Source organism: Nelusetta ayraudi, unplaced genomic scaffold, assembly GCF_046127955.1.
Source record: "Nelusetta ayraudi isolate G7.1 ecotype Tasmania unplaced genomic scaffold, CSIRO-AGI_Nayr_v1 ptg000041l, whole genome shotgun sequence".
In the NCBI taxonomy this organism is placed as follows: domain Eukaryota; kingdom Metazoa; phylum Chordata; class Actinopteri; order Tetraodontiformes; family Monacanthidae; genus Nelusetta; species Nelusetta ayraudi.
In genome coordinates this window covers 1,209,210-1,234,217 of record NW_027466091.1, presented here as the reverse complement: position 1 = coordinate 1,234,217, position 25,008 = coordinate 1,209,210, and the positions used below count along the sequence as shown (strand labels likewise).

Sequence of the window (25,008 nt, the reverse complement as noted above, 5' to 3'; positions counted from 1 at the left end):
TTTTTTTTTTTTTCAATCCAACATTTTCCTGGAAACAAACTTTTCTTACCCTTCTCCTCTCTCTGCGGCTGAGCAGTTGTCCGTGCAGCAGCCTCCAAACCATCCTGCCGGCAATCTTGATGTCGATGCCGAGCAAGCGGAAGCCATTGTAGTAGTGTTTCAACTCATCCCCAATCCTCTGGTACAGAGACTTTTTTGAGACTGCCCTCTCCTGCACTGGGGAAACCGTGCCGACCGTGCTGCCGGTCGGAGTGGGGTCGGGGACGGGCGGAGGTTGAGACGGAGGCGCAGCGACCACAGAGTCCGTTTTCACCTCTGCGGTCGTTGCTGCTGGCGAGACCTTTGCATCCTCGGGTTTCTTCTCCTGCAGCCAAGCAGCTGAGTTATGCATGCAGCGGGTGAGGAGGGGGGAGTTGTGGCCTCGGTAAGAGTGGATATAGCCATAGCGGGAGTGCCTGATTGAAAATGTGACGGAGATGTGGCGGGAAGGTGAGGCGTGGAGCAAAGCTTTGGAGGACAGAGAGCAGCAGCTGTGTCTCTTGGTCAACAAATAGGATCCCCTGGAAACAGAGACCATAATCAAGTGGTTAGTACACACAGCAAAGTATCAAAGTAACGAGAGCGGCAGAGGTTTAGTTTAAAAAGATAAAATAGTCAGTATTTAAAACTCTACACTTTTACACGAAACCTGAAGAATAAATCTAATATCTTGTGCTCACTGCCCATAAATTACTGGGCCAGTAACAAAAGGATCAAAGCAACGCTGTCTGTCAGACAGACTCCTCCTTGTCTCTCCTCCAGTCTTTGTTGGTGTAATGAGCATGCTATGTGAAGGAAGTAGCAGAGCTGTTAAGTTTTCACTAGTCACTTGACAAAAACTGACGTCCCCAGTAAGTAGGTTAAAAAGAATGTGCAACAGAGACAAAGACACAACTAGCAATTATCGAATGAAAATGCAAGTATGTGCTGCTTAAAAGTTGAATTATTTTATAATGCCACATGGAGACCGGCTCATGTGTTACTTAGAGTACTGTCTGGAGATTCCTTATAATTAAACGTCTTTCATTCCACAGGTAAGTGCTGCTAAGGGACACATTAGCACAGGTGGAAAAGGTACGCGTCCAATTATTTCTGCTCCATTGATCAAAAGCAAACAGTCCTGTGGTATAAACATGAGGTCAGCAGCACTTATTACCTCTGAACTGATAACGAGGCCACTTGTTATGCAGAGGAGTACAATACAGCCAAAGAAAGGCTACTTTCTGTTTCAATGGAAACAATAATGAATTTAAACAAACCTTTTACATATACTATAAATGTGAAGCAGTTATTTGCAGAGTGACTAGAGAAGAGAATATAGGGATATACATATTTTGAAAAATGATATTAAAAACAATTACAATCGTGAAAATACAGATGAAACTGCATTTTTTTAATTGTTTTTTTTTTTCAAGTAGAAGCGTATTTTGGCAAGTCGCATTCTATCCTTCTGACCCTCCTCTAACACCGTCCAGGCGGAACAAAAATAGCGTGTAATTACTGACAGAGTGTCGCTTGGTTGTTTAAAAAAGAAGTTGTCAATGTTTGGTAAGGTTTTTCGGGAGTTGTGTTATAAATACAACAAACTAATGGTCGAGTCCAAGTTCCTTACCTTGATCTTGTGACTGCAAGGAGCACCTGGTGACTAGCGACAGCCATTGCAGGAGCAGATTACGGGTTTCTGTTCAGGCACACGTTCACAGAGACAGACACGGTGGTGTTATTGCTAAAGTGCACTCAGACGTTGCCAACATACACAAACAGCGGAAAACACCGTCGACGTCATGCAGTAAAGGGTATCGATAAGTGTCGTCATGAGATAAAGTTAAACTGGGCAGCGGAACGGCACTCTTGCACTTTATTACGTAATACCACAAGGCAACGCGTCTCCGCACTGAGATGTCGTATACCGTAACCCGGTCCATGTCACTCTTGACTGAGTAAGCTTCCATACAGTCAACTAACCGCACTACTTGATACCAAAACATAGACATATCGAGAAATATATCCGGTCATCTTTGACGTTCTGTTTGGAAAACGTAAACAAAAGTTAAGTGCTAAACGAAAATTATACTCAGAGGGACATTCATAACGTTTTGAGAGCAATCAAATTATTTGTTGCCATATACAAATAACTTATTACCGTTGGTACTTGATAGTGATATGACTCCGAGTCTTATGTTTGAAACTTGTCGGCTGTTTAATCGTACGTTAGCATCGTGCTAACAACTGCCAGCACACAGCCTAGCGTCGGCGGTTCGGCTTGTTAGCTTGCCGGTGGCTAAGCAGAAGCTAGCTGGTGAAATGGCAGTGTGTGTGTGCGCGGACGGCGAGCCCACTAACCTGCTGCTGCGTCAATGGCGGAGCTAGGATAGCCGCTTGCTGACGGGGCGTTGGAAGACTTTTCGGTGATACGTGAATGAAATAATCCATCCACGTCTATCGGCGAACGTGAGCTGCTGAGACGACTCTGGCTCTGGATGAGATGATACACCCATTTACGGTGGGGTTTGTCGTTGTGAAGAGGTTCCCGATGGGTTGCGTTTCGACTGCTGACGACCTAGCTGATGCAGCCTTTGCAGGCACAGCAGCTACACTGAAAGGTCAAACGCATACATGCGTCAATATTGTGTGCGTGCCGACCAAAGATCGTGTGTCGTACAAGATGTACTACTCTGAGGATTGAAAACCGATTGCGTTGTAGGTAGTCAAACAAGTATGATGCGCACCCTGACAGTTTTGCAGAACTAAGTCATAAAATAACTACATATAAAAGTCAAATTGATAGAAGAATGTTGATTTGTGAAATTTATTTTAACGTTTGATAAAGTTAAGGCATTCCAATATGAAACGACATGAAACATGAAAAATGTCAAAGTAATCCTTGTTAGAATAAAGAAATGAGAATACAAAAGACATCACTATTTAAGCTATTTGTTGGAATTAAAATTAATTTAATTCAATTAAAATTAATTCAGTTTTAAAATGATGATTAATGTATGTACAATGCGAAGCAGCCTCATTAATCCCGATCTGTGCTGCAAAAAGATAGTGTTAGGCGAAGATGGAGGTACAACCACCAACAAGTAAGTTGAGGGACCTGCATTTTTGTTATTGAGAGAACCAAACCCGTTTGGTTCAAGTGGAAGATTACCAGAAATTCTAACAAGTGTAAATATTAGCAGAGTGCGATGTTATCTTCTCCATTTATCTAACATCTTTGAGCAGACCTGTCAACGAGGCTTTGTGTTAGCCAATCAGAGATGCTGGTGCAAACGTATCACCAGCATCTGTATCATGAGATTGTGGGCAGGCTGGAGTTTATTATCACATTTTTTTTTTAAACATTAAATATTCTACACCTTTTACCATGGCCCACATTACCAAAGTATAATGAACATGAAATGAAATCGTGTTATCATGTCATGTAACTTGTTTGTGAGCAACATCCTGTCGGTCACATGCAAAACGACACATTTCCTCTTTCATTTCAAATGTAGGTGTGACTTTAATTTCGAAACGCTTCGCATTCATTTCCCACTGTCATTTTTCACCACAAGTAGTTTGCCGCTTACGCATCTGCATATAATATATACATATATATATATATATATATATATATATATATATTTATTTTATTTTTTAATTTACTGTTTTATTTATTTATTTTCTACCTGGAGTGGCCCTGTTAACCTCTCGGGTCTGGATGTGGCGCTGCGCCGTGAGATATGCTGGGCCCTGGCGGACGGAGAGGCGCTTTTGTTGAGCCAGAGCGAGAGGGAGCTGGGAGTTTATTATTTAGACGGCTGCACAGCGGAGGAGGGGGGCGCGATTGAACATATCAGTCACCAACAGGGGTTCTCACTAAATGCTCCAGCCCCTACACTGAGGAAGAGCCAAGCATTGGGATTGGGCAGCGACCAAATAGCGTAACACCTCCTCCTCCTCTCTGTTGAGAATTGCGTTAAAACGAAAAAAGGAAAAGGCCTGCGCTTTATCTCTCTAACAGGATACATATCTATTTTTTTCTTCCAGTTTAAACGAGGAAACATTGCTGGCTGGTGTATGTGTTTAGAATGGGACACGCTGAAGGTATTGACATGTTATTCTTAATTTTTTCCCCCCTCTGCATCCCTCGACTCGGCATCAAAATCTGTGCTGCTCCTTTGCTCCCTGTCTTTAGCGTCAAGCGTGTTTTCCATAGCTGCTGCTGCTGCCGCCGCCGCCGCTGCCGCTTCGCTTAATGCGTGTTGTTGTGCCCCCTCCGTTTCCGGACGGAGCCGTTTGCTTTTATCTGTTCGTGCCTTAAGCTTATTCCAGCAGCATTGTACTCCCAACCGCCAGTGATGGAGGTATAATCACGATAGACAATTTGATTTAAAGGGGGTAAAGGCAGCCATATTGGCATTGGAATGTTAGCCTAGCCAACATTAGCTAGCTCCCCCTTTCATCTCGTTCCATGTGTGATGCACGGTAAACGAACAAAAAACCCCAAAAACCCTTAAATCGTTCTGTCCCGTGTGTGGAATGTGCAACGAGCCGATATGCGTGCATTATCCCGCCTTTTCACGTTTATAATGGTGCCCAGCGTTTCGAAGACAACCCCCTTTTGATGCCAGGTAGCTTTGGGCTAGCATCGCCGAGAGCTCTCAGATCATTCACTGAAACACTTGGCTCGACGCGGGCATCTTTTTACTCCAGGAGCGCGTAGTTTTTTTTGTTGTTTTTTTTAAGTCAAACATTCGTGTTCGCTATTACAGACGTAAAAGCACACGTAGGTGCATTCCCTTTTTACGTTGATACCAAAACCATGTTTAAGTTGCCCTTATCTACCTTGAGCTGTCGCGGTATTTCCCTACATTTGAGCAAAATTGCTCAGAATAGTGAAAACACGCAGCGCTGAAGTCGTCACTCGCTCATCTCAAAAATCATGTGGACGAAAAGTGTTTGTGTGTTGGACCTGGAAGGCGACTGCTGGTTGCTCTTTGTTTTGATTTTGAGAACTGCCCGCCATGTGCGCTGTAATGAAGCTGTAAAGTTCCAAATGACTTATAACTCATTAAAGACATTTCCGGTGTGATTATCAAAGGGGACTCTGCTAATTTTCTCCACGTCGGTGAAGTCGTTCTTCTGATGCTACACTTTGTGTTTCTATCGTGTTTGACCAACTGGCTTTAACTCAGCATTTCGACATAAGTCCTTTTTGATTACACATATGTCTGTATATGTCTGTATAATTGATTTGTCCAAAAGAGACCAAAGGTCAGTCCCAATTTTAAAAGTAACCTAAAAGTCCAAGTGTTGTTGTTTTTTTTTATTATTATTTTTCCTTTTCAAAGCACAGATGGACTGTTTTTAATCCACTTTTGCCTGCCTAAGTGACAAATACATCATCATTTCGGCAGTAACCTCTTTCTTTTTGTTTGTTTATCTTATTCTTGTTTACTGTGTCATTAATCGTTTAACTCTAGGGAAGTTGGTAGTCCTTTTGTGTCTCTTTCTCTTGTAAACAAGACACACAGATATTGTGATCAACATTTCTCTAGAAAGGCATTGTTCAGACGGTGAGAGCTGTGCCCGGTATTAGCTTTTCACTGCTAATCTGTACAAAGGAAAGAGGACCTGTTTGGACATGTGTCCTAACCACCAAGTCAAGATCGTTAAACCAGGAATTATATGACACCTCTTTTGAATAATTGAAAGAAACTACTGATCATTTAAACACTTCTGAACTGCCAAGCCAATTATGTTGAATCTGTGATATGCATTCAGGCGGATGGACAGTTTTGCTCAGATTATAAGAAACTGAAAAATCAAACACTATTTAAAAAAGAAAAAAGAAAAAAAAGAGACATTGAATGTCATTCTGGTGCAAGACGGATACATCATTTCCACGGCCTTGCTTGATAAAACGTTAAATGCATTGATCTCGCACAGCGAACGGTCAATCTGGAAAAGGCAAAAACTGCCGTTGTTAATGTGGGAGTGTAATGATGATGACCACTTGTGTCTCACACGGTTTTGTGTTCCCTCATCAACAGGTCCGTTCAAAGAAAAAGACAGTTAAGGATGCAGGAGCCCAACAATGGATTTCTCCTTCTCTTTCATGCAAGGGATCATGGGAAATACAATTCAGCAACCCCCTCAGCTCATTGACTCAGCCAACATCAGACAGGAAGGCACCTGCGACACCGGTAGTGACCCGGGCGAGGATGGTGGACCCTCCTACGATGCTGCCCTGGACGCAGAGTTTTCCTACCCGCAGTCGGCTGCGGAGGACATGTCACAGGTGTCCAACGGCTACCCGCCTGGCCTGGGCTTGTACGAGCCGCAGGCTAAGTTCTCCATGTACTCGCAGTTCCCCAACGGCTCGGCCAATGGCTACGGCGCCATACGGAGCTACGGCGATCACGGCCTCATGCCGGGCGAAGGGACCGTCCTGAGAGGGCCCGGCCTCCAGGAGAGACCCCTGTCTCCCGTGTCGCCGCCCCTGCCAACGCATCACCCGCACCTCCACCACCACCCGCACCACCACCACCACCATCACCACCCCCACCACCACCACCACGCACACCACTTCCTCTCGAACCCACCCCACATACAAACCCACCCACACCCGCAGAGTCCGCCGCCGCCGCCGTTGCCCAGCCAGCATCTCCTGCCTCAGACGCCGCACATCATCAGCCACACTCTGCCCCACCCGCCTCCGCTCCACCTGCCGTCCTCCAGCCCCCCTCCCTCCCTTGTGGACAGCACCCCTTCCCCCCAGCCCACTCTCGCCCTGTCCAACACCTCTGGCGGGGTCCTGAAGAAAACCAGCTCCCCGGAGATCAAGCTGAAGATCATCAAGACGTATCAGAACGGGAAAGAGCTGTTTGAATCTGCGCTGTGTGGAGACCTTCTGCAAGAGCTGCAGGTAACCTGAGTGTATTCACGTTGCATGTTCATGAATGCAATTGCACAGTTTGGTTAGGACAAATATTATATTTTTAAATAATTTGCTTTGAGCTTATTCCTCTTTTATTTTTAAGAATACGACACTATATATGTGTTACAGTTTGAACTTTTTTCTTTAAAATTTTTTTTGTACCATTGTGACTAAACATGAAGTTCCACATTACTGCACGTCTTATCAATGCAATTAAAATTCACATGAAATTCCTTCATTTTGTACTCCCTGGCTTTGTTTCAGTCCTGTTCTCAGCCATGTTTGTGGTACTTTTGATTTCAAAAGACGCCACAGTCCGTTTCTCGGTTACCTTTTTATAGACAACACCAAAAAAGCTTGTCGGATGTCCCTTTTTTCAAAATTTCTCCAGGAGTCTCAGAATAAGGAGGCTGCTCAGATGCAGCGCAGACATGAGAGGAAGAAGGAAAAGAGGAAAAGGAGCGCGAGGTTGCAGCTACAAGTCCAGGAGCAAAGTGTCGTCCAGAGCCAAACACAGCCAGGTACAACCAGCCAGACAGAGAACGCCCACGTCTCGCCACAGCCAATCGAAACTGCCCTGCCACAGACGGATAAGCCCCAGAAGACAGTTATCAAAACACAACCAAAGACGCCAAAGGCAAGAACCTCCAGCCGCTTATCAATTTCTATTGTCCACGCGATGATCACTTCACATTCTCACACAATGTCAACGTTTATGTTTAGGTTCCGAAGGTCAGTCACCCGTCAGTGATCCAAGAGACAGGCTTCTGCAAGGAGTTTGTGATTGGCGATCTGGTGTGGTCGAAAGTGGGCACCTACCCCTGGTGGCCCTGCATGATCTCCTCTGACCCGCAGATGAAGGTCCACACTCGCATAAATACCAGAGGTACGAGCTCTCCAGCACCAGGAGGATCACCTGCGGTTTTCTTAATTTGCATAACACGATAGAGATCTGAACACTGCTGCTTGATTTCCTTTCATTGTAGGTCACAGGGAATACCATGTCCAGTTCTTTGGTAGCGTTGCTGAGAGAGCGTGGATCCACGAGAAAAGAATCGTTATGTATCAGGGGAAGAAGCAGTTTGACGAGCTGCAGGCTGAGACCCTGCGCAAGGCCACTAATCCTGTGGAAAAACACAAAGTATGGACGTAAAGATACTATTGTTTGCCTTAAATTGCAGTTTAAAAACAAAGCTTTCAGCCAGTTCAGCCAACCAGGTTCTATTAAAACCAAAGAAGAGGAACAAGTTGTTTTTGTTTTTTGTTTTTTAACTCTCCTATTCCTCTCCCAGCTTCTGAGGCCCATCCCGCAGCGTGAGCGCTCTCAGTGGGAGGTGGGCGTAGGCCACGCCGAGGACGCCTTCGCGATGACACGGCAGGAGCGAATCGACAACTACACCTTCATATACGTCGACCCGGACCCCAACGAGGCCGCGTCCAGCAAAAAAGCCCCGGCCAGAGTGGAGAAGCAGGGCCGGCGCTCCAGCGGCTCGTGTCGCAAGAAGGAGGACGGGCCGGTGAAGTCGCCCGACAGAGAGCAGCCGCCGCGGAGGCAGCTGCCGCGCAGGCAGTGCAGCGTCAGCAACGCCGACGACGGCGCAAACTCCCAGGCCTCCGGCGAGGAGAAGAGCCAGAGAGGCGATCAGCGCCGGGCCGGCTCGCCGAGGCAGAACACCAGCGGCGACGATCAAGCGCAGCAGGGCTCGCCGCCGCCACCCTTCAGGGCGTGGAAAACTGCGGCGGCAAGGAAGCTGCTGCCGCTCTCCATCACCATGAAGAGGCTCAACGTGGAGATCACCAAGTGCGACTGGCCCCTCCCGCAGAAGAAGACGGTGGAGTCGCCGAAAAAGGACAAGGAGGAAGAGGAGGAGGACGAGGAGGAGGAGGAGGAGGAAGAGGAGGAGGAGGAGGAGGAGGAAGAGGAGGACAAAGAGGAGACGGTGCACGGCGAGGCCAGGCAACCCGACCTGGGCTACTGCTCCCCGGAGGTGCGTGCGACTCGTGTGAACAGAAACGGCGTCGACGCGCCAGCGTTGCCCAGTGGGGAGACGTCACCTGTTATTTGTTTCTTGTGCTTTCAGCAGGACAGAGCCAAACCTGAGCCCAGTCCCGAGGAAGACGAGGACATGGACGAAGGGGAAGAAGAGGGGGAGGGGGAGGGTGACGGAGATGTGGAGGGAGATGGGGAGGGAGATGGGGACGGGGACGGGGAGGGCGAGGGGGAGGAGAGGAGAGGCTCCCCCGCCAGCCGGCGAAGCGAAGAGGGAGGAATGCAGCAGGCGTCCTCTCCCGGATCACACCACAGCAGTCCGCAAGGTCTTATAAATCACAGAGCTGCGGGGAGTTTTTGCCCTGATGAATATTTGACTGCCCCCCTCCCCCCTCCGAGGACCGAGCTCAATATTTGTCTTGTGTTCTCCAGGCTCTCAGGAGAGGAAGCTGCAGCGGCGATCGGTCAGGAGCAGGTCTGAGTCGGAGAGAGGCAGCGATCCCGTCCCCAAGAAGAAAACCAAAAAGGAACAGGTACCAGCTGTCCTCACATAAACCCACCCTCCCCAAGCCCTAATTTCCAAACAACATCAGCACATCGCTGCACGCACAATAAAGAATAGCTGCACTTTGTTGCGTTAAGGTTTTTCTGGACCTTTCTGACCCTTCGTTCAAGATTCTTAAGCTATTTTTGTATCAGCAGCGGTTATTTTCTTAGACATTCAAGTATAAATGTGCTATTATTACTGAGTTATACTTACACAGTAATCTAAACTCCCACGTGTGACCCGCCCCCTCCCCCCTTCTCCCTCCCCCCACCCCCTCTCCATACAGGCCGAGATGACTCCCGAGACCACCATGAGGACGGGCTCGCAGAAAGGTAGGAAGATGGTCTTTCATGTCTTCAGTTATGCGCGTGATTGGAAGCTAAGCTGCTACTCTGGAACATCCAGGAGCCAGCGAGATATCGGACGCCTGCAAGCCGCTGAAGAAGCGCAGCAGAGCGTCGACGGACGTGGAGATGGCCTCCTCCCAGTACCGAGACACATCTGACTCCGATTCCAGGGGCCTCAATGATCCACAGGTGAGCTTGTGCAAGTGTGTGTGGGTTGTTTTTTTGCCACATCCTTCCTAACATTCAATCTACGTACAAGGAACGTGACCTTCTTCAACACAAGCTCAAGTACCACTGAATTGATTTCACTCTGGCATCACCTGAGAGTCTGTTTCTGATTACAACGGCACAATGTGATGAACCGCTCTGAACACTGAAGCAAAAAAAAAAAAGGGAGAAAAGAAGTCAGCCTTCGCACCTTGTTTCACGCTGAAACGTGCACGTCAACGACATGACTACCATTTTCGAGGCTTAATTGCATACATTAGGTGGAAGTGGATTCGCGCTCGTGGATTTCGCTGGGAGCGCGGTTTTGTGCCGGCGTAGATGCAACTGAAAGGTGTTATTCCCAGTCATTAGCACCCACTCCCCTCCCACCCCCTTCCCCCAACCCATCCTGGCAGAACTCATTGACGCCTGACAGCTGAGGCAGAAATAATTAGTGAATCAAATGACAGAAACTTGGTGTGAAATTAACAGATTGAATCAAATGTTTAAAACGACGTGCAAGCCAAAAGCTTCAAAAGCTCCTCACTCACGTAGTCGCATCAGAAACACATATATCCGGTTTCCTTTTTTTTTTTTTTTTATCCCTTTTGTTTTTGTGTCCTAATCACTCGCTGCCTCTCTGATCCCGCCATGTGGTAGCACCATCGTCCAGCGCACGCAAGTTGTCAAACACAGTTGGCCTGCATCTTCGTGCGTCTGTGCCTCGTTACGTTTCCCTCTCGGCGGCACTCAGCAGCTCGCCCGCCTCTTTGTTTTTCCTCTCCGACAGGGTCTGTTTGGCAAGAGCCTCGACAGTCCGGCGGCGGCAGATGCGGACGCTTCCGACACTCAGTCCGTGGACTCGGGTTTGTCCCGACCGGACAGCAACACCGGCAAGAGAGACACAGTCTGCCATGTTAGTCCCTGGTTTTCTCTTTATCCTCAGATCTGACTGGAGTTCAGTGTCTGAACTCTCACCCATCCCCTCCCGTGTGTGTGTGTGTGTGTGTGTGTGTGTGTGTGTGTGTGTGTGTGTGTGTGTGTGTGTGTGTGTGTGTGTGTGTGTGTGTGTGTGTGTGTGTGTGTGTGTGTGTGTGTGTGTGTGTGTGTGTGTTAGATCTGCGAGGTCTACGGCGAGGGCTTGGTGGTGTGCGAAGGCGACTGCAATCGGCAGTTTCACCTGGAGTGTCTCAGCTTGGCGTCCCTACCCGAAGGCAGGTTCACCTGTTTGGAATGTAGAAATGGTGAGCGACTCTGGAGGTTTCCATCGTCAACCATCTGTTGTTTGGCCCTTTAACCACCTCAGCCACCCTTCTGCCGCCTCCCCCTCCCTAGGCAATCATGCTTGTTTCAGCTGTAAAACGGCAGGCCGGGAGGTGACGCGCTGCTCCGTGTCCGGCTGCGGCTGTTACTACCACGAGGACTGCGTCCTGAAACTCCCCGGCGCCACCAGCAGTCCAGGAGGAGGATTTTGCTGCCCCCAGCACACCTGCTCCACCTGCTGCCTGGAGAGAGACTTGCAACGGGCCAGCAAAGGTACAGCATAGTGTTAGTAGCTGCGTTTGCATGACCCCTAGAGTTGGGCAAAACCTAAATATCGCAATAATAAACTGGTCATGGAAACACCTAAGCTTGGAAAAACCTCACAGATATGGCTGAAAGCTTTTTACGCTCTCATGAGGTGGTTTTTCAGACAAATCAATTTAGATGTATTTCGTAAAAGTGTCATGGAAACATTTTCTTTTGCATTTACTCGTCACTGTACTTCGAAAGCACTGCAATGGAAACGCAGCGAGTGTCCTACAAGGGTCTGCAGATGGAGCTGTGGTCAAATGAGTGTGAAAAACATGCATGGAAAAATAGACTCCGATGAAGCCGTGCATTTTCTAATGATTTTGATAAATATAACTCATGTGCTTGAGCAGATAAATGCAAAGGTTTGTACTTCCCCTCCAGCGTGGAGTTGAGAGGGGTTGGTAGTTCCAGAGTAACTGCCATGCTGCTCTACCATGCTGAAAGTATCCAGTATAATTTTGTATTTTGAAGAGATCACAACGCTTGAAGGTTGGGACCAAATAGGTTGTTCGGTTAAATGTGAAGTTTGGCAGCTGAATCAAGTCCATTAAATGCCTTGTGACTTCAATGAAAACCATTAATTGGGCTCGAAATCCCCAAGTCAAGCACTCTGGAGTCTTGAATATGAACCTTCTCATAGAAGTCTGAAACTAAATGACTTTTCAGATGGCGATATGTTAGTCCTAAATCCAATATTTACGACTCGACAATAAGAATAATGCAACAAATGTAAATAATAAATGTAGTTTAGCAGCAGTTCCAGCTCGGGGTTCCCTACGAGCCGAAACTGCTGCTAAGATCCTGATGGTTCATTTATTATTTGATTTTTGCCTCTCACTGTTTCCGTTTGAAAATCTGTGAGGAAAAAAAAGCAAATGTGAACATGACTTTTTTTCTTATTTCCGCACAATAAAGAAATTACAAGTCATTGCCAAAAATAGAACAAAGTGTTTATATTTCTCTCTTCCCGCTTTATTTAATTACGGTCGGCCCCATTAAGCCAGCTGACCTCATTCATTTATAATTAAAGCTGCATCTTTTCACAGCTGTGTGCCTGTTTTCTATCATAGCTAGACAAATGGTGCGAGAATTTCATTTGTTTACTTCTTCTGTCTTCTCCCTCTCTCTCACTCTCTTTCTCTCTCTCACTCGCTCTCTCTCACTCTCTCTCTTTCTCTCTTGTCGCTCGCAGGCCGTCTGATGCGCTGCATCCGCTGCCCGGTCGCCTACCACACGGGAGACGGCTGCGTCGCAGCCGGCAGCGTCGTCATCACCCATCACATGATGATCTGCAGCAGCCACGGCGCCACCAAGAGGAACGGCCTGCTCACCTCGCCCGTCAACGTGGGCTGGTGCTTCCTCTGTGCCAGAGGTGAGCGAGCGTCGCCGGCTCCTCCTCCTCCTCCTCCTCCTCCTCCTCGCGCTAACGGCTTCCCTCTCCCGCAGCTCTCATCCATCACTGGCATAAATTGCAGTCATTTCGCGCCATCGGCAGGTTTATTCCATTAGGCTGATTTTGGTTTGTTAACATCGGCTTGTTTTGCGTTTTGTTTTTAAAACCAAAAAAAGACAAATTCTGCCAGTTTTTTTGTTTCCTCAGATTTTGTCGTTGATGTTTGCCATTGATATTTATGACCGTAATGAGAATTGTTCTGTGTTTTCCATTACTAACACATTGAATTGATCCCCATCTGTCCTGGATGGCCATGAGTGTGACACCATTCGATTGATTCGGCAAAGAAAAGCATCAATCTGATTCTTTTTTTTTTTACTTTTTATAATTTTTTTATTTATTTGATCTAAAGAAGAAGAAGATTGGTCTCATTGTTTTGTTATAAACCCTGTTTTACGTGTGTGTGTGTGTGTGTGTGTGTGTGTGTGTGTGTGTGTGTGTGTGTGTGTGTGTGTGTGTGTGTGTGTGTGTGTGTGTGTGTGTGTGTGCACACAGGACTGTGCACGTGCGGGTGTGTCTGCTTCGTCTCTTCTGTTTGTTTGTGTATTTTTTGGGTAACTTTTTTTATTTTTCAAATTTTTATTTTTTCCGAGTTTGACTGCGGCTCACCCCCGTCTCTTCCTGTGTGTCTTGTGTAGGGCTGTTAGTGCAAGACCTTACTGACACCATATTAAGTTCATATGCCTATAAGTCCCACTACCTTCTGACTGAGTCAAATCGTGCTGAGTTGAAATTACCTATGATTCCCTCTCCTTCGTCAGCTACCAAAAAGAATGTTGGGAAAGGTAATTGCACCGTTTTTCTCTTTTACTCCTTTGTCCCTCTGCTGTGTGTTTGTGATGTGCCTGCTCCTCCCCGCTCTCATTCACTCTCCCCTGTCGTACGCATCTGTCATTCCGAGGCCTTGGGATGCCAAACTAATTAACTGGTTGAACGCAGTTAATTCTAATGCAGAGTGGCACAAAGTAACCTCAGCCATGTTCCCTGAAACGGATAACAATGGGCCGCATGCAAGAACAGTTGCATATTCTTCTCCCCCGCCGAAGGCCGAGCCGCCGCTTAGAGCTCAGACAAAAGTAGTTATTCATCACCTGAGCTTCACCCCCCCACCCCCACCCCACCCCACCCCACCCTATTTATCAAAATGCCCTGTTGCGCGTCTACTTTCTTTGATCCACCAATCACTATTAGCATAGCTTTGCAGCTCCACCTCCACTTAATTTGTGGACAACCCGCATGTAGAAATGATGAAAGGCTTCTCCGGCTCTCAGAGAGCAGCAGAAACATTAAAGTGAGCCGTGGCAGTGCTGGCGTCAGATCTTTTCAAAAAATGAGGGCAGACGAAACAAAAAAACAGTTATGGGTGCCGCTGTGCTGGCACGAGACCAAAGCATGTTTGAAAACCTAGAGCTTTACCAATTCAGGAATTGGCTGCGTGAATGTCCAGTGGAAATATTGTACTTGGCCTGGGTCAATACAAACAAAACAAACAAATAAACAAAGACACAAACTGCATTTCACAATCTTTTAGTGCAGTGAACGGAAATGAAGGCGTTCATCTTTTTAAATCATAATGGATTAAAAAGATAATAATGAATGATGCGCCTTTGTCTAGGTTGGTCACAATCACAGACTGATCTCAGAGTTCACAGAAAAAATATTTTTACATGATGCAACCATGTATCTCCACCACAACATCATCTAATTTTAGAGTCACCATTTTTCCTAACTGGTCTTCTTGCTCTTGGCCCTCTGTAGGATTTGTTTAGAATTCTATTTTTAATCTTGATTTCAGAGTATGGTAGAAGTCTAAAAATCCACCAGGATGGCTGTATTCATAAAGTTCCACTCCCCCGCACTGGCTGGCTTTGCGGCTTGTCATTCTTCTGAGAAGAATGGCAACAAAGCTCACTGTAAACACCTCGACTTGAGCTCGTCCAGGTCACAGCGGTTCTTGCACAAGGCTCATTGTGAGATCGGTTCACACCGCACATCGACGGTCTAACTGGCTCTGTATTTCAGCACTAAAGTCCTACCGATCATCTTTCCACGAGCACAATTTCTCCTCTTGAAAAAAAAAAAAAGCACAATTGGTCACGAGAGCTGGTGATGGTCTGGATCAGCTTGGGGTTCTGGCTGTGGTTTGTGGGGCTTTCCGTTGCTGGAGCTGCGCTGCTTCTCGGGCTTTAGCATTCTGGGCTTTGTTTGTTTTTTCTAATGCATTGCTGCGCTTCACCCTGCAACTAAGTTTTATTTTCTGATCCCTGATCTATGAATTCCTTTATTTGTTTGTGTTTATTTTAAGCTGAAGTTATTATTCTTCTTCTTATTTTTTTTTTTGTGCTTTGACTTGCCTTGGATGGAATATAATCAGAACTATGTTAGATCTCGATTTATTGAAGACTTAAAACTAAACCACCAAAAAAAAAAAAAAACAATTGTTATCAAAGCCATGATTCCATGCAAGCTGGTCCATTCAGGGTTTTTAACATGTTTGATGGAGCAATGTTGCCGTCCTGGCAGGACTGCATGTCTGCTTCTGTCAATAGATCATTGACAATAATCCTGGTTACCTGTTTAATTTGCTGGCTGTTTTTTCTATTTATTTATCACTGTTCATTTAATCCCTGTGCTGCCGCATGTGTTCCCTATAGACTGGTCTTGGTACAGTGCTCTGAATCTGATTGCCAGACATGCTGTAACTGATGAAAACCCCAGCGCAGGTGTTTTTCCGGTCTTGTGTAGTTCCACAGCAGCACTTCACCTGAGCAGCAGCAGCTACTGACCAGATGATTTTATGGGACAGCAGATGATTTTTTTATGGAGGCTTGCCTTGTTGCTGTATCTGCCGCAGCGTTTTTTGACTTTTCTCGGCTTGTCTGCAAATGAGATTCAGAGTTTGTCCAGGTTTTAAGGGGCATCGCCTAATCATTCACTCCTCCCCTCTCTCTGCAAATCAATTCCCCGCCCACTATCCACACACACACAAACACACACCCGCACACATGTAGGAGGCAAGTTGCTGTGCTGCGACTCGTGCCCGGCTTCCTTCCACCCCGAGTGTCTGGAGATGGAGATGCCGGAGGGGCCGTGGTCCTGCAGCGACTGCAGGGCGGGGAAGAAGCCCCACTACAAGCAGATTGTCTGGGTCAAACTGGGCAACTACAGGTACGCTGGGAGCTCCTGCCACAGAGCAGAGACAGACACATCTTTGAGGTTTTTTTTGAAAGGTATGGTTAGACTACATCTAGCAGAACAGAATTGGTGTTTTTTTTTTTACCACTCCAAATGTTCATGGATACTGACGGATATGGAAGAGAAAAAAAATAAGATGTAATTATTTTTTTGAGTTTCCAATTCGAGAATAAAGTCGAAATTTCGAGATTAGAGTTGACGTAAAATAGACAACATTTCGTGAATAAAATCGATATCTTGCAATTAATGTCAACATGAAGTAAGTGAAAATGTCGATGTTAAAGACAATGAATGTGCTAAATGCTACATTCATATTTTGTTCTGCCCCATGGACAGATTAATTGTTGCAAATGTTCTTTACCTCAGTGTACCACCCAGTGGTCTCAATAGTTATTGCTGTTGCCGGACAATTGAACTGATAATAAATTTAGGGAAAAAAGCTAGTTATTATTCTATACAAAATATAACTGTAAAATGCAGTAATTTAACGACAAATAGACAAATGTATTCATGAAATGTATAGAGTTTCACATTTGACCCTTTGACATTTGAGATGTGACAGCAATATAGAATGTCAGCAGTATTGTGTTTCGTGTTAAGTGGAGTGCAGCAGCTCTACTTTCTCCTCCACACGTAGACAGGAACTTGCATCAGTTATTCTGGTATTTGGGAAATGTGCAGATGGGGAGGTTCCCTTTCTCTCTGTCATTATAAACCATGCTCCTAAATATTTATACTGCAGTGCAGAGAGTGCTGCCATCATAGACTTCAGTACAATCTGTGCTGAAACTTGTTTGCAGGCTTTTCACTCCGTATGATGATCATTATGTACAGTGATGCACTGTAATAATAAATCACAGTGTCAGAACTGAAACCTTGTATAGTTATTAGTCATTAGTCTTTGCCTTCTTATTATAATTCTGAATAAATGTCCCTGTGGTGTGCAGGTGGTGGCCAGCTGAGATCTGTAACCCTCGCCTGGTGCCGTCGAACATTCAGAGCCTGCGCCACGACATCGGCGACTTTCCCGTCTTCTTCTTCGGTTCCCATGACTACTACTGGATCAACCAGGGCCGCGTCTTCCCTTACGTGGAGAACGACAAGAACTTTGTCACGGGTCAGATCAACATCAATAAAACATTCAAGAAAGGTAACTTACTCCGGAGAGTCTCCTTCACCAATCTGGTCAAAGTCGGTGCGGTGCATTTTCTAAGATGTTGGTGTATTTCAGCTCTGGAGGAAGCAGCCCGGCGGTTTCAGGAGCTCAAGGCACAGAGGGAGAGCAGGGAGGCTCTCGAGCAGGAGCGCAACTCGCGCAAACCTCCCCCCTACAAATTCATCAAGGTCTGTTGATTTTATTTGCGTGCGTGAACAAAATTAATTTCTGTTTCTGTATCTTCATGAGCCGTGGTTGCCCTCAACAGGCCAACAAACCTGTGGGGAAAGCGCAGGTCCACGTAGCAGACTTGTCAGAAATCCAGAGGTGCAACTGCAAAGCAACGGACGAGCACCCCTGCAGCCTTAACTCTCAATGCCTCAACCGCATGCTGCAGTACGAGTGCCACCCTCAGGTCTGTTCTCTTCCAGCAACACATCTGAAGAGGCCGTTGTGAACTCCAGCGAAGAGTCTTAACCTTTATTTATTTTTCTTTTCTTTTCTTGTTTTTAGGTTTGCCCTGCAGGAGACACTTGTGAGAACCAGTGTTTCTCAAAGAGACTGTATGCAGAGACCGAAGTCATCAAGACAGCCGACCGCGGTTGGGGCCTCAAGACCAACCAGGCCCTCAGAAAGGTGAATTTGATCCCCATGTGAACTTCTTTCACCAGCACCTACAAAATCACCGTGTCGTCGGACTGCGGTCCAAATTCATGCCCCAAGAAAACAGAACGTGCAACTCGCTCAACTGCTGCGTCTTCTTTTCCTACAGGGCGACTTTGTGACCGAGTACGTGGGGGAGGTGATCGACTCGGAGGAGTGCCAGCAGCGGATCAAACGCGCTCACGAAAATCACGTGACCAACTTCTACATGCTCACACTCACCAAGGTGACATTTGTGGGCGCCGAGATGACTCTCCTGAGCAGGGAACCTGCACCAGCTTTCCGGAACTGTCGTAATTTTCTTTTTCTCCCCTCCACCGTTGTCCTCTACTATACAGGATCGAGTGATAGACGCCGGCCCCAAGGGGAACTCGGCTCGGTTCATCAACCACTGCTGCAGCCCGAACTGCGAGACGCAAAAGTGGACGGTCAACGGAGACGTTCGCATCGGACTCTTTGCTCTCAGCGACATCGAGGCCGGTGAGCTCCAGCACACACACGCTGCCGCCTGAGCGCCTCCTTTGTGTGTGTCGTTTAAAGTGCACCTGCCGGGCTGGATGGCATGCTTTTTCTTTTTTGGGGAGTGAGCCCCAGCGATAAGACCAGCTCTGGAACAGCTCTTACGCGGCTTTGAACCCCATTTTGATCCCCTTAACATGCTCCAAAACTCACCAAATTTTGCACACGGGTCGGAACTGGCAAAAACAAAAAGTAACCTTTAAAACTACTGTACATGTTTGCTAAATAGTGCCCCCTAGACCAAAAAAAAACTCAATTTTAAAGAGCACATGATTGGCTTCCAGCTGTCCACACTGTGTCCAGCATGCAGTTTCCCCTCCAGCATAATACACCTTGAATGACACGCTGTTAACGTTGCCTGTTTCTGCAGACGCGGAGCTGACGTTCAACTACAACCTCCACTGCGTGGGCAACAGGAGAACGTCCTGTAACTGCGGGGCGGACAACTGCTCCGGGTTCCTGGGCGTGCAGCCGACGGTGAGGACCTCGGCCTCCTCGAACCAGCCGTGGCAGGCAGAGCTCCGGACATTGTTTTTCGGAAGCCGCGCAACTTAAATCTTTCCCTTCTCTCCATGTTTTTTGCTCCAGAGCGTGGTGGTGATGGAGAAGGAGGAGAAGGCCAGGAACGCCAAGCTGAAGCCCAAGAAGCGGAAGCTGCGGCCGGAGGGCAAACACACACACGAGTACTTCTGCTTCTGCTGCGGCGAGGGAGGCGAGCTGGTGATGTGCGACAGGAAGGACTGCCCCAAAGCGTATCACCTGCTGTGTCTCAACCTCACCAAGCCTCCATATGGTACAAACACACTTTCGGTTCATTTTTATTATGTTTTTTTAATTTGTTTATTTTTAGGGAGGTCACTCATTCCTAAACATGTGGGGGTTTTTTCTGGTCTTTTAAGCAGCACGCCTCCAGAGATTTTCTCTAGTAAGCTATAAACACCATTAGAGAATGAAGCTTAGTTATTTCATCTATATCCCGACGCAGAGGTTTGTTCTTAGCCGACCTGTTTGGATGGAACACCTCCGTTTTCATCGGCACTGTCGCGAGGTAGTGTGTGATGTGTCTTCTGACAGCTGATGCCGTTCACGTCTGATATAGAGGAAATTACTAAGCTTTAAGTGAAGTGTAGACACTATGAACATCCTTGGGTTACCAATGCAGTATTCTTAAAAGAACTGGGACCAATGTAACTCTTGTTTCCAAGTGGCTGCCTTTGTGTGCGTGTGCATGCGTTCAGTGAAGGCCCACGGTATTTAGCTCTTTATTGAACTGACTCTTTAATCACTGGGGAAAAAAATGGGTGAAATACAGCTATTTTATGGCGTACTTGCTATTAATATAATTTCTTCAAGTTCAGCGGGCCGGATTAAAAAGCTCAATGGGACGCTTGTGGCCCCCGGGCCGTAGTTTGCCCACACCTGCTCTAACCCTTTTGGTCTAACAGCATAAAACCCGTTTCACTGGATGAAGAGAATCTTTTTATGTTGCTTGCCTTTTCCAGTGAGGTGCCATATGCACTTTGTTGCCAATCAGAACATGTTTGAACAGTCAGACACTGATTGTATTGATACAAATCAGCGACGACGCCTCGTCGTATCGCGTTGTAATATCTCTTTGACCTGGAACCCGAAGCTCGCGCACCTCCTCTGTTTAATCACTGTCACTAGTTGAACCACAAACCGTTATTATGTTAATTATCCAGAGCAGCTGTGGCTCAGTTGCTAGAGTGGATGATCGTAGGGTTGGCGGTTCAAATCCTGCATGTATAGGCTCTAACTGTCCGCATGTTTGAAGTGGCGGGTAAGACACTGAACTCTAAACTGCTCCCAACGGGGCTGGCAGTGCCTTGCAGGGCAGCAGCCACCCACTGGTGCATGAGTGTGTAAGTGAATGGGTGAATGAGAGGCCATTGTAAAGCGCTTTGGGGTAGCGTGAAGGTGCTGGAAGGCGCTCTGTAAGTGCAGTCCATTTACCATCGACCACTACACAGAAGTTGCTGGATCTCTCCTAACTGTTGCCGCCGCTCTGTGTGTGCAGGACGCTGGGAGTGCCCGTGGCACGACTGCAGCGTGTGCGGCGTGCCAGCCTCCTCCCTCTGCGACTTCTGTCCCCGCTCCTTCTGCCCGGAGCACGAGGCCGGAGAGCTGGCTCCCTCCTCCCTGGAAGGACGCCTGTGCTGCTCCGGCCACGACCCGGCCAGCCCGCTGGGCTCCGACGGCGGCTCGGCCCAGCCGCACGCCTCCGCCCTCAGCCCCGTCCGAGTGAAGGAGGAGCAGGAGGCGGAGCTGGCCGAGCCGGCCGAGCCGGCCGCGGAGTGACGCCGCGCCATACCTCAAGTCCCCCGGGAGAGGGATGGCGGGCGGGGGAGGAGGGAGTCCACCTCTGGCCACCAGAAGGAAGCAACTGCAGCGGTGGATTCACAGACAAAACACCTCAAGGTTTTGTGGCGAGAGCAGAGTGAGCGGAGGGGCGTCGCTGCTGCTGCAAGCCAGGCCCTCCCTCTCCCTCTCTCTCCCTCTCCTGCCCCCGCCCTGCCCCCCACCGCCTCTTCGCCTCTTTTGTTTTTTTGTTTTGCCCTCCCATTGTTGTCGTCGTCGTTACCTTTTCACGGCTGTGGGAGTTTTGAAGTATTAGCACATTGTCAGCGGGCGGCACTTTTGACGAGGCCGCGAGCGGGTTGAGTGAGAGAGATGGAGGAGGAGCAGCCGCGTTACCTCTGCGCCCCCCCCCAACTCCCCGTTTCACCTGCTGTAAGCCGCAAGTCTGGCACATGACATCACGTCACACACAGGACGGCTGCACGGAGACGAGCCAGACCCCCTCCAACTCCTCTTCTTCTTCACTCCTCTGCAGCTCATCAGCACTCCTCTTTCATGGCTTTCATCCGCTCCCACTTCGAGCAGTGGCGGACGGAGCAGAATGACTGACTGACTGATTTTGTGCAATTTCTTTTGTTTGTTTTGTTTGTTTTTGTTTGTTTATTTCGGCCCCCGGACCACACTACATTTCAACATTCCTATTCATGTTTTTTTAATATAGTCATGGGTATAGATGAATATAATTATTATATACAGTATCTATGTTTGTTCATGTTTACAGACGGATTCTCTCACTTCATCTCGGTGAGTGGTGTATTATGTTTGTTTAGGTGTTACGCATTACGCAGACCTCCTTGTGAAAATAGTCCTATTAAGGTAAAAAAAAAGAAAAAAACTATAATGGTATATAGTGTAATGGTCTGACATTACAGATGTACTCGTGACTTTCATATTGCCAGTCTCACTCGCCATCGTGTACATAATTGGCTCACTCTATTGTAAAGTACTTAAAGATGGGGAGGAGGCGGAGCCTCGCCTCTCTGGCTGTTTCTGGATGAAGGAAGCGCTTTTTTTAAACATGACGGACCGTTTTTACTTTTTTCGATAAAGTTCCCCTCACGCTCCCCCCCACCCCCTCCCGACCCCCCCACCCCTCCTTAACCAGTTACTGTTCTTTGTATTGTAGACGGAGGGACTCCGCTTGTGATCACTGGTGCTGTCTTAAAGTATTGTTGAACAGCCTTAAGTTCCATTCTGGCTGTAGGAACTACTGCGCAGATGCAGTTCATTTCAGTAACGTTGCGTACTGTGACCACTTTGCTCGTTTTTGTTGTTGGGTTCCTCTCTTCTTTCTTTCTTCCTTTTTTTTTTTTTTTTTTTCTTCAGTTGTCGTTGTTTGCCAAATTTTTCTGAAAAGCACTTTTACACAGCTTGTCGCTACACAATTTAGCTAGGTCAGACATATACATAAATGTATATAAAAAGTACATAAGACAAGTGTTTCAAAATGGATACCTCTTCTTCTTGTAGTAACATCGGAATCTAAACTGTGTTGTACTTTTTCCTCTCGGTCAAAAACGTGGATAGTGCTGGGCATGTTTTTGGGTTTGTTTTGTTCTATTTTTTGTAGGAAAGTGGCCTAAATGCTGTTCTGTTTTGTTCTTTTTGGAACGAGTAGGAATGACTGCCAGCTCAGCTTTGTGGAAAAAAAAAAAAAAAAAGGTCCTGTGTCCCTGAGAGGCACTTCTTCATTTTCCATCTGGAGAACATCCTCAAAGCTGGGCTTTATATAAAGATGTAATGGAATAACAACAGTCCAGTTCAGTATATTGTACAAAACCTTCTGTACAGTCTTTTTAACCGCTCATCTGTCAAATCTGAATTTTTTGTATTTATTGCACCACATTTTATACCAATTTCCTTTTCAAACACCAGTGCAGTACTTTGTCTCCTCCTTCTCCACAGTGTAAGCGAAACAATATGAAAAAAAAAAAAAAGTCATGGGGAGTTTTACAATATATATCTGATACTAGTCATTGCATACTTCTTTTTTTAACATTTGGTGTAATGATTCCACAATCAGTCAAAGCCTCTGCTAATTAACCTGTATTGTGACTCACTGTAATTGGTGTGAAGACAGTGCGACGCAGCTTAATATTGGAATGTAAAGTTTCTTTTCCAGCAGTTTTGTGTTGTTAGTTTTGAGCCTGGAATTCCATTTTCCATCACCGTGCAAAGCTTCTATGTTCATGTCTCAGCCTACCGCTTGTGAGAAATCCCCCAGTTTACCCAGTTGCACTACTGGTGTCTGCTTTATGTTTGATCTGTCAGTCATTGAGCCACAGGGTGAAACCGTGCCAATCTTTCTTTAAGTTCATTACGAGTTTCTTTCAATTGAATGACTAGATGCTGTAAACTCAAGAAAAAGAGTGAAAAAAAAGAAATCTGGGGGGGAAAAAGAGCCATTGAATAAAAAAGTTATGAATGGACTAAAATTGTATAAACTATTTGCATCTAATATCCATTTATATCATGAAACAACTAAATTAAGTGGTTAAGTATTGCTCAGTTTAATGTTGCAAACTGACTTCCCAACACTTTTCTCTGTGTTGCTATCCAACCAACTTCATATACTGGATAAAACTACAAAGATAGTCTGGGTTAAAACAGGAACACTCTTATCCTCTGCTGCCTTGTCATGTCTGCAGTCATACACAAATGAAATATTTTCAAAAGAAGTTGTTCATTCGTTTTTTTTAATCGTCTTTTGTCATTTATATTATTTGTCACTGATTTCTGGGGGGAAAAGTCCAAACTTATAACCACCAAACACCTTTATTTATATGGGTCAGACCACCAAGGTACACGTTTAGCATCAGGTAGCCACAACAGTTATGACAGTTTTTGTCTTGCAGTCTGCTTGTCTGAATTGTTTATTATTTAATGGTTAATAATATTTGGACACAGAATTTGCCACCGGCCTCTCAGACTCAAATTTGAGTTTATGTACCTGCTCATACAGCTTTTCTTTCTTCTCATAGTGACTGTTATGAACCTGAAATGCATGCTTTCCAGCATCACCATTTTTTTTAGTCCCCCATCTCCATGTTTAAAGTCTTTTTAAATGCCTACTTTTTTAACTTCTGTTACGTTTCACCTTATTGCACAGAGATTGTGCAAACCAAACAGCCTTTATTGTTGTTTTTTTGTTTTTTGCACCTGCAGATCGCATGATCACAAATTACGTTGTGCCAGTTTGTTCCTCGTAAGTCCTTCTCTGCTGGCATGGCAGCTGTGTTACATATGCCTGTTTGAGACTCCTTGTATGTGCAGCATTCCATTCACCTGTGTTCTGTTGTGTAGTCCCATTGGTTTTCTCATTATAGTGTCCACGTATGTTGTAAAACACAGCATGTTCGTACTTGGTTAAGTGATCCTTAAGTATGCCCAAGAAAAGAATTTTGCTTTTGTAAGTTTCCAGGAATTTGTTAAAATACTTTTTCATATATTCTATGACATAGGATGGACCACCTCCCTTGTTTGTCAGAGGGTATGTTTCAGTTCACTGTGAAGTTCTTTTTGTTTTTGTGCAATGTTGCCGACTGTCAAGTTTTAACATGCTGTCAAAGGAAAAATAGTGTTGGAATAAATAAATGAATCCACCTCCATAAGCACTCATTATCTCTTTGTACTAGTAGAACAATGACTAACAGTAACTGGGGTCATATCTATCGCTCTTGATGTTGCTTCAATTAAAAAGTGGATGAACACAAAACTACCATGTTGATTAATGTTCAACCTGTGTTACTGCATACTGCATATTGTTAAAGACTCTGTAAATACTTTGCATTGAACTTGCATAGACTCATGTTACTGTGGCGTGCTCTTTTTGCCTGTACAATTCTGCTTATAAATGTGTGTGACTGTTGAGACAACACTCTTTTTGTACATGACTTGTCTTTTTATTTGAGAATATTGATTCTGTCCTTTTTCATTCTAAAGTTGAGTTTAAAGAGTTCAGACATGCCTGAAGTTTGACTTTAATAAAGCTGTACTCTGTCTCAGTGAAA

At 46.1% G+C, this 25,008-nt stretch overlaps 2 protein-coding genes across 8 annotated transcripts in view; one reads left to right on the top strand and one right to left on the bottom strand.

Moving 5' to 3' along the window:
- letm2 (leucine zipper-EF-hand containing transmembrane protein 2) overlaps window positions 1-5,015 on the bottom strand; it is a 12,067-nt gene extending 7,052 nt beyond the window's left edge. The window contains exons 1-4 of the mRNA XM_076033324.1: window positions 4,873-5,015; window positions 2,383-2,635; window positions 1,652-1,720; window positions 50-560 (exon numbers count right to left, since the gene is read on the bottom strand). Coding sequence (XP_075889439.1) covers window positions 50-560; window positions 1,652-1,698 — 558 coding nt within the window. The 5' untranslated portion in view covers window positions 1,699-1,720; window positions 2,383-2,635; window positions 4,873-5,015. The remainder of the gene's footprint in view (window positions 1-49; window positions 561-1,651; window positions 1,721-2,382; window positions 2,636-4,872) is intronic.
- On the top strand, window positions 3,648-25,008 carry nsd3 (nuclear receptor binding SET domain protein 3). 7 transcript variants are annotated; one of them, XM_076033318.1, is made up of 26 exons: window positions 3,648-3,968; window positions 4,075-4,131; window positions 6,081-6,955; window positions 7,359-7,604; window positions 7,691-7,853; window positions 7,954-8,108; window positions 8,260-8,955; window positions 9,049-9,283; window positions 9,390-9,490; window positions 9,791-9,836; window positions 9,910-10,040; window positions 10,849-10,974; window positions 11,176-11,302; window positions 11,394-11,594; window positions 12,826-13,005; window positions 13,725-13,871; window positions 16,098-16,254; window positions 17,229-17,431; window positions 17,513-17,625; window positions 17,706-17,852; window positions 17,951-18,073; window positions 18,210-18,326; window positions 18,439-18,580; window positions 18,990-19,096; window positions 19,208-19,412; window positions 20,658-25,008. In XM_076033318.1, exons 3-26 carry the CDS (start codon window positions 6,125-6,127, stop codon window positions 20,936-20,938), a joined length of 4,980 nt encoding a protein of 1,659 aa, XP_075889433.1. In that variant the 5' UTR covers window positions 3,648-3,968; window positions 4,075-4,131; window positions 6,081-6,124; the 3' UTR covers window positions 20,939-25,008. The 7 variants fall into 7 exon arrangements, with proteins under 7 accessions (XP_075889433.1, XP_075889436.1, XP_075889437.1 ...); XM_076033321.1 differs by having other exon boundaries at window positions 3,648-4,131; window positions 9,052-9,283; XM_076033322.1 differs by having other exon boundaries at window positions 3,648-4,131; window positions 13,848-13,871.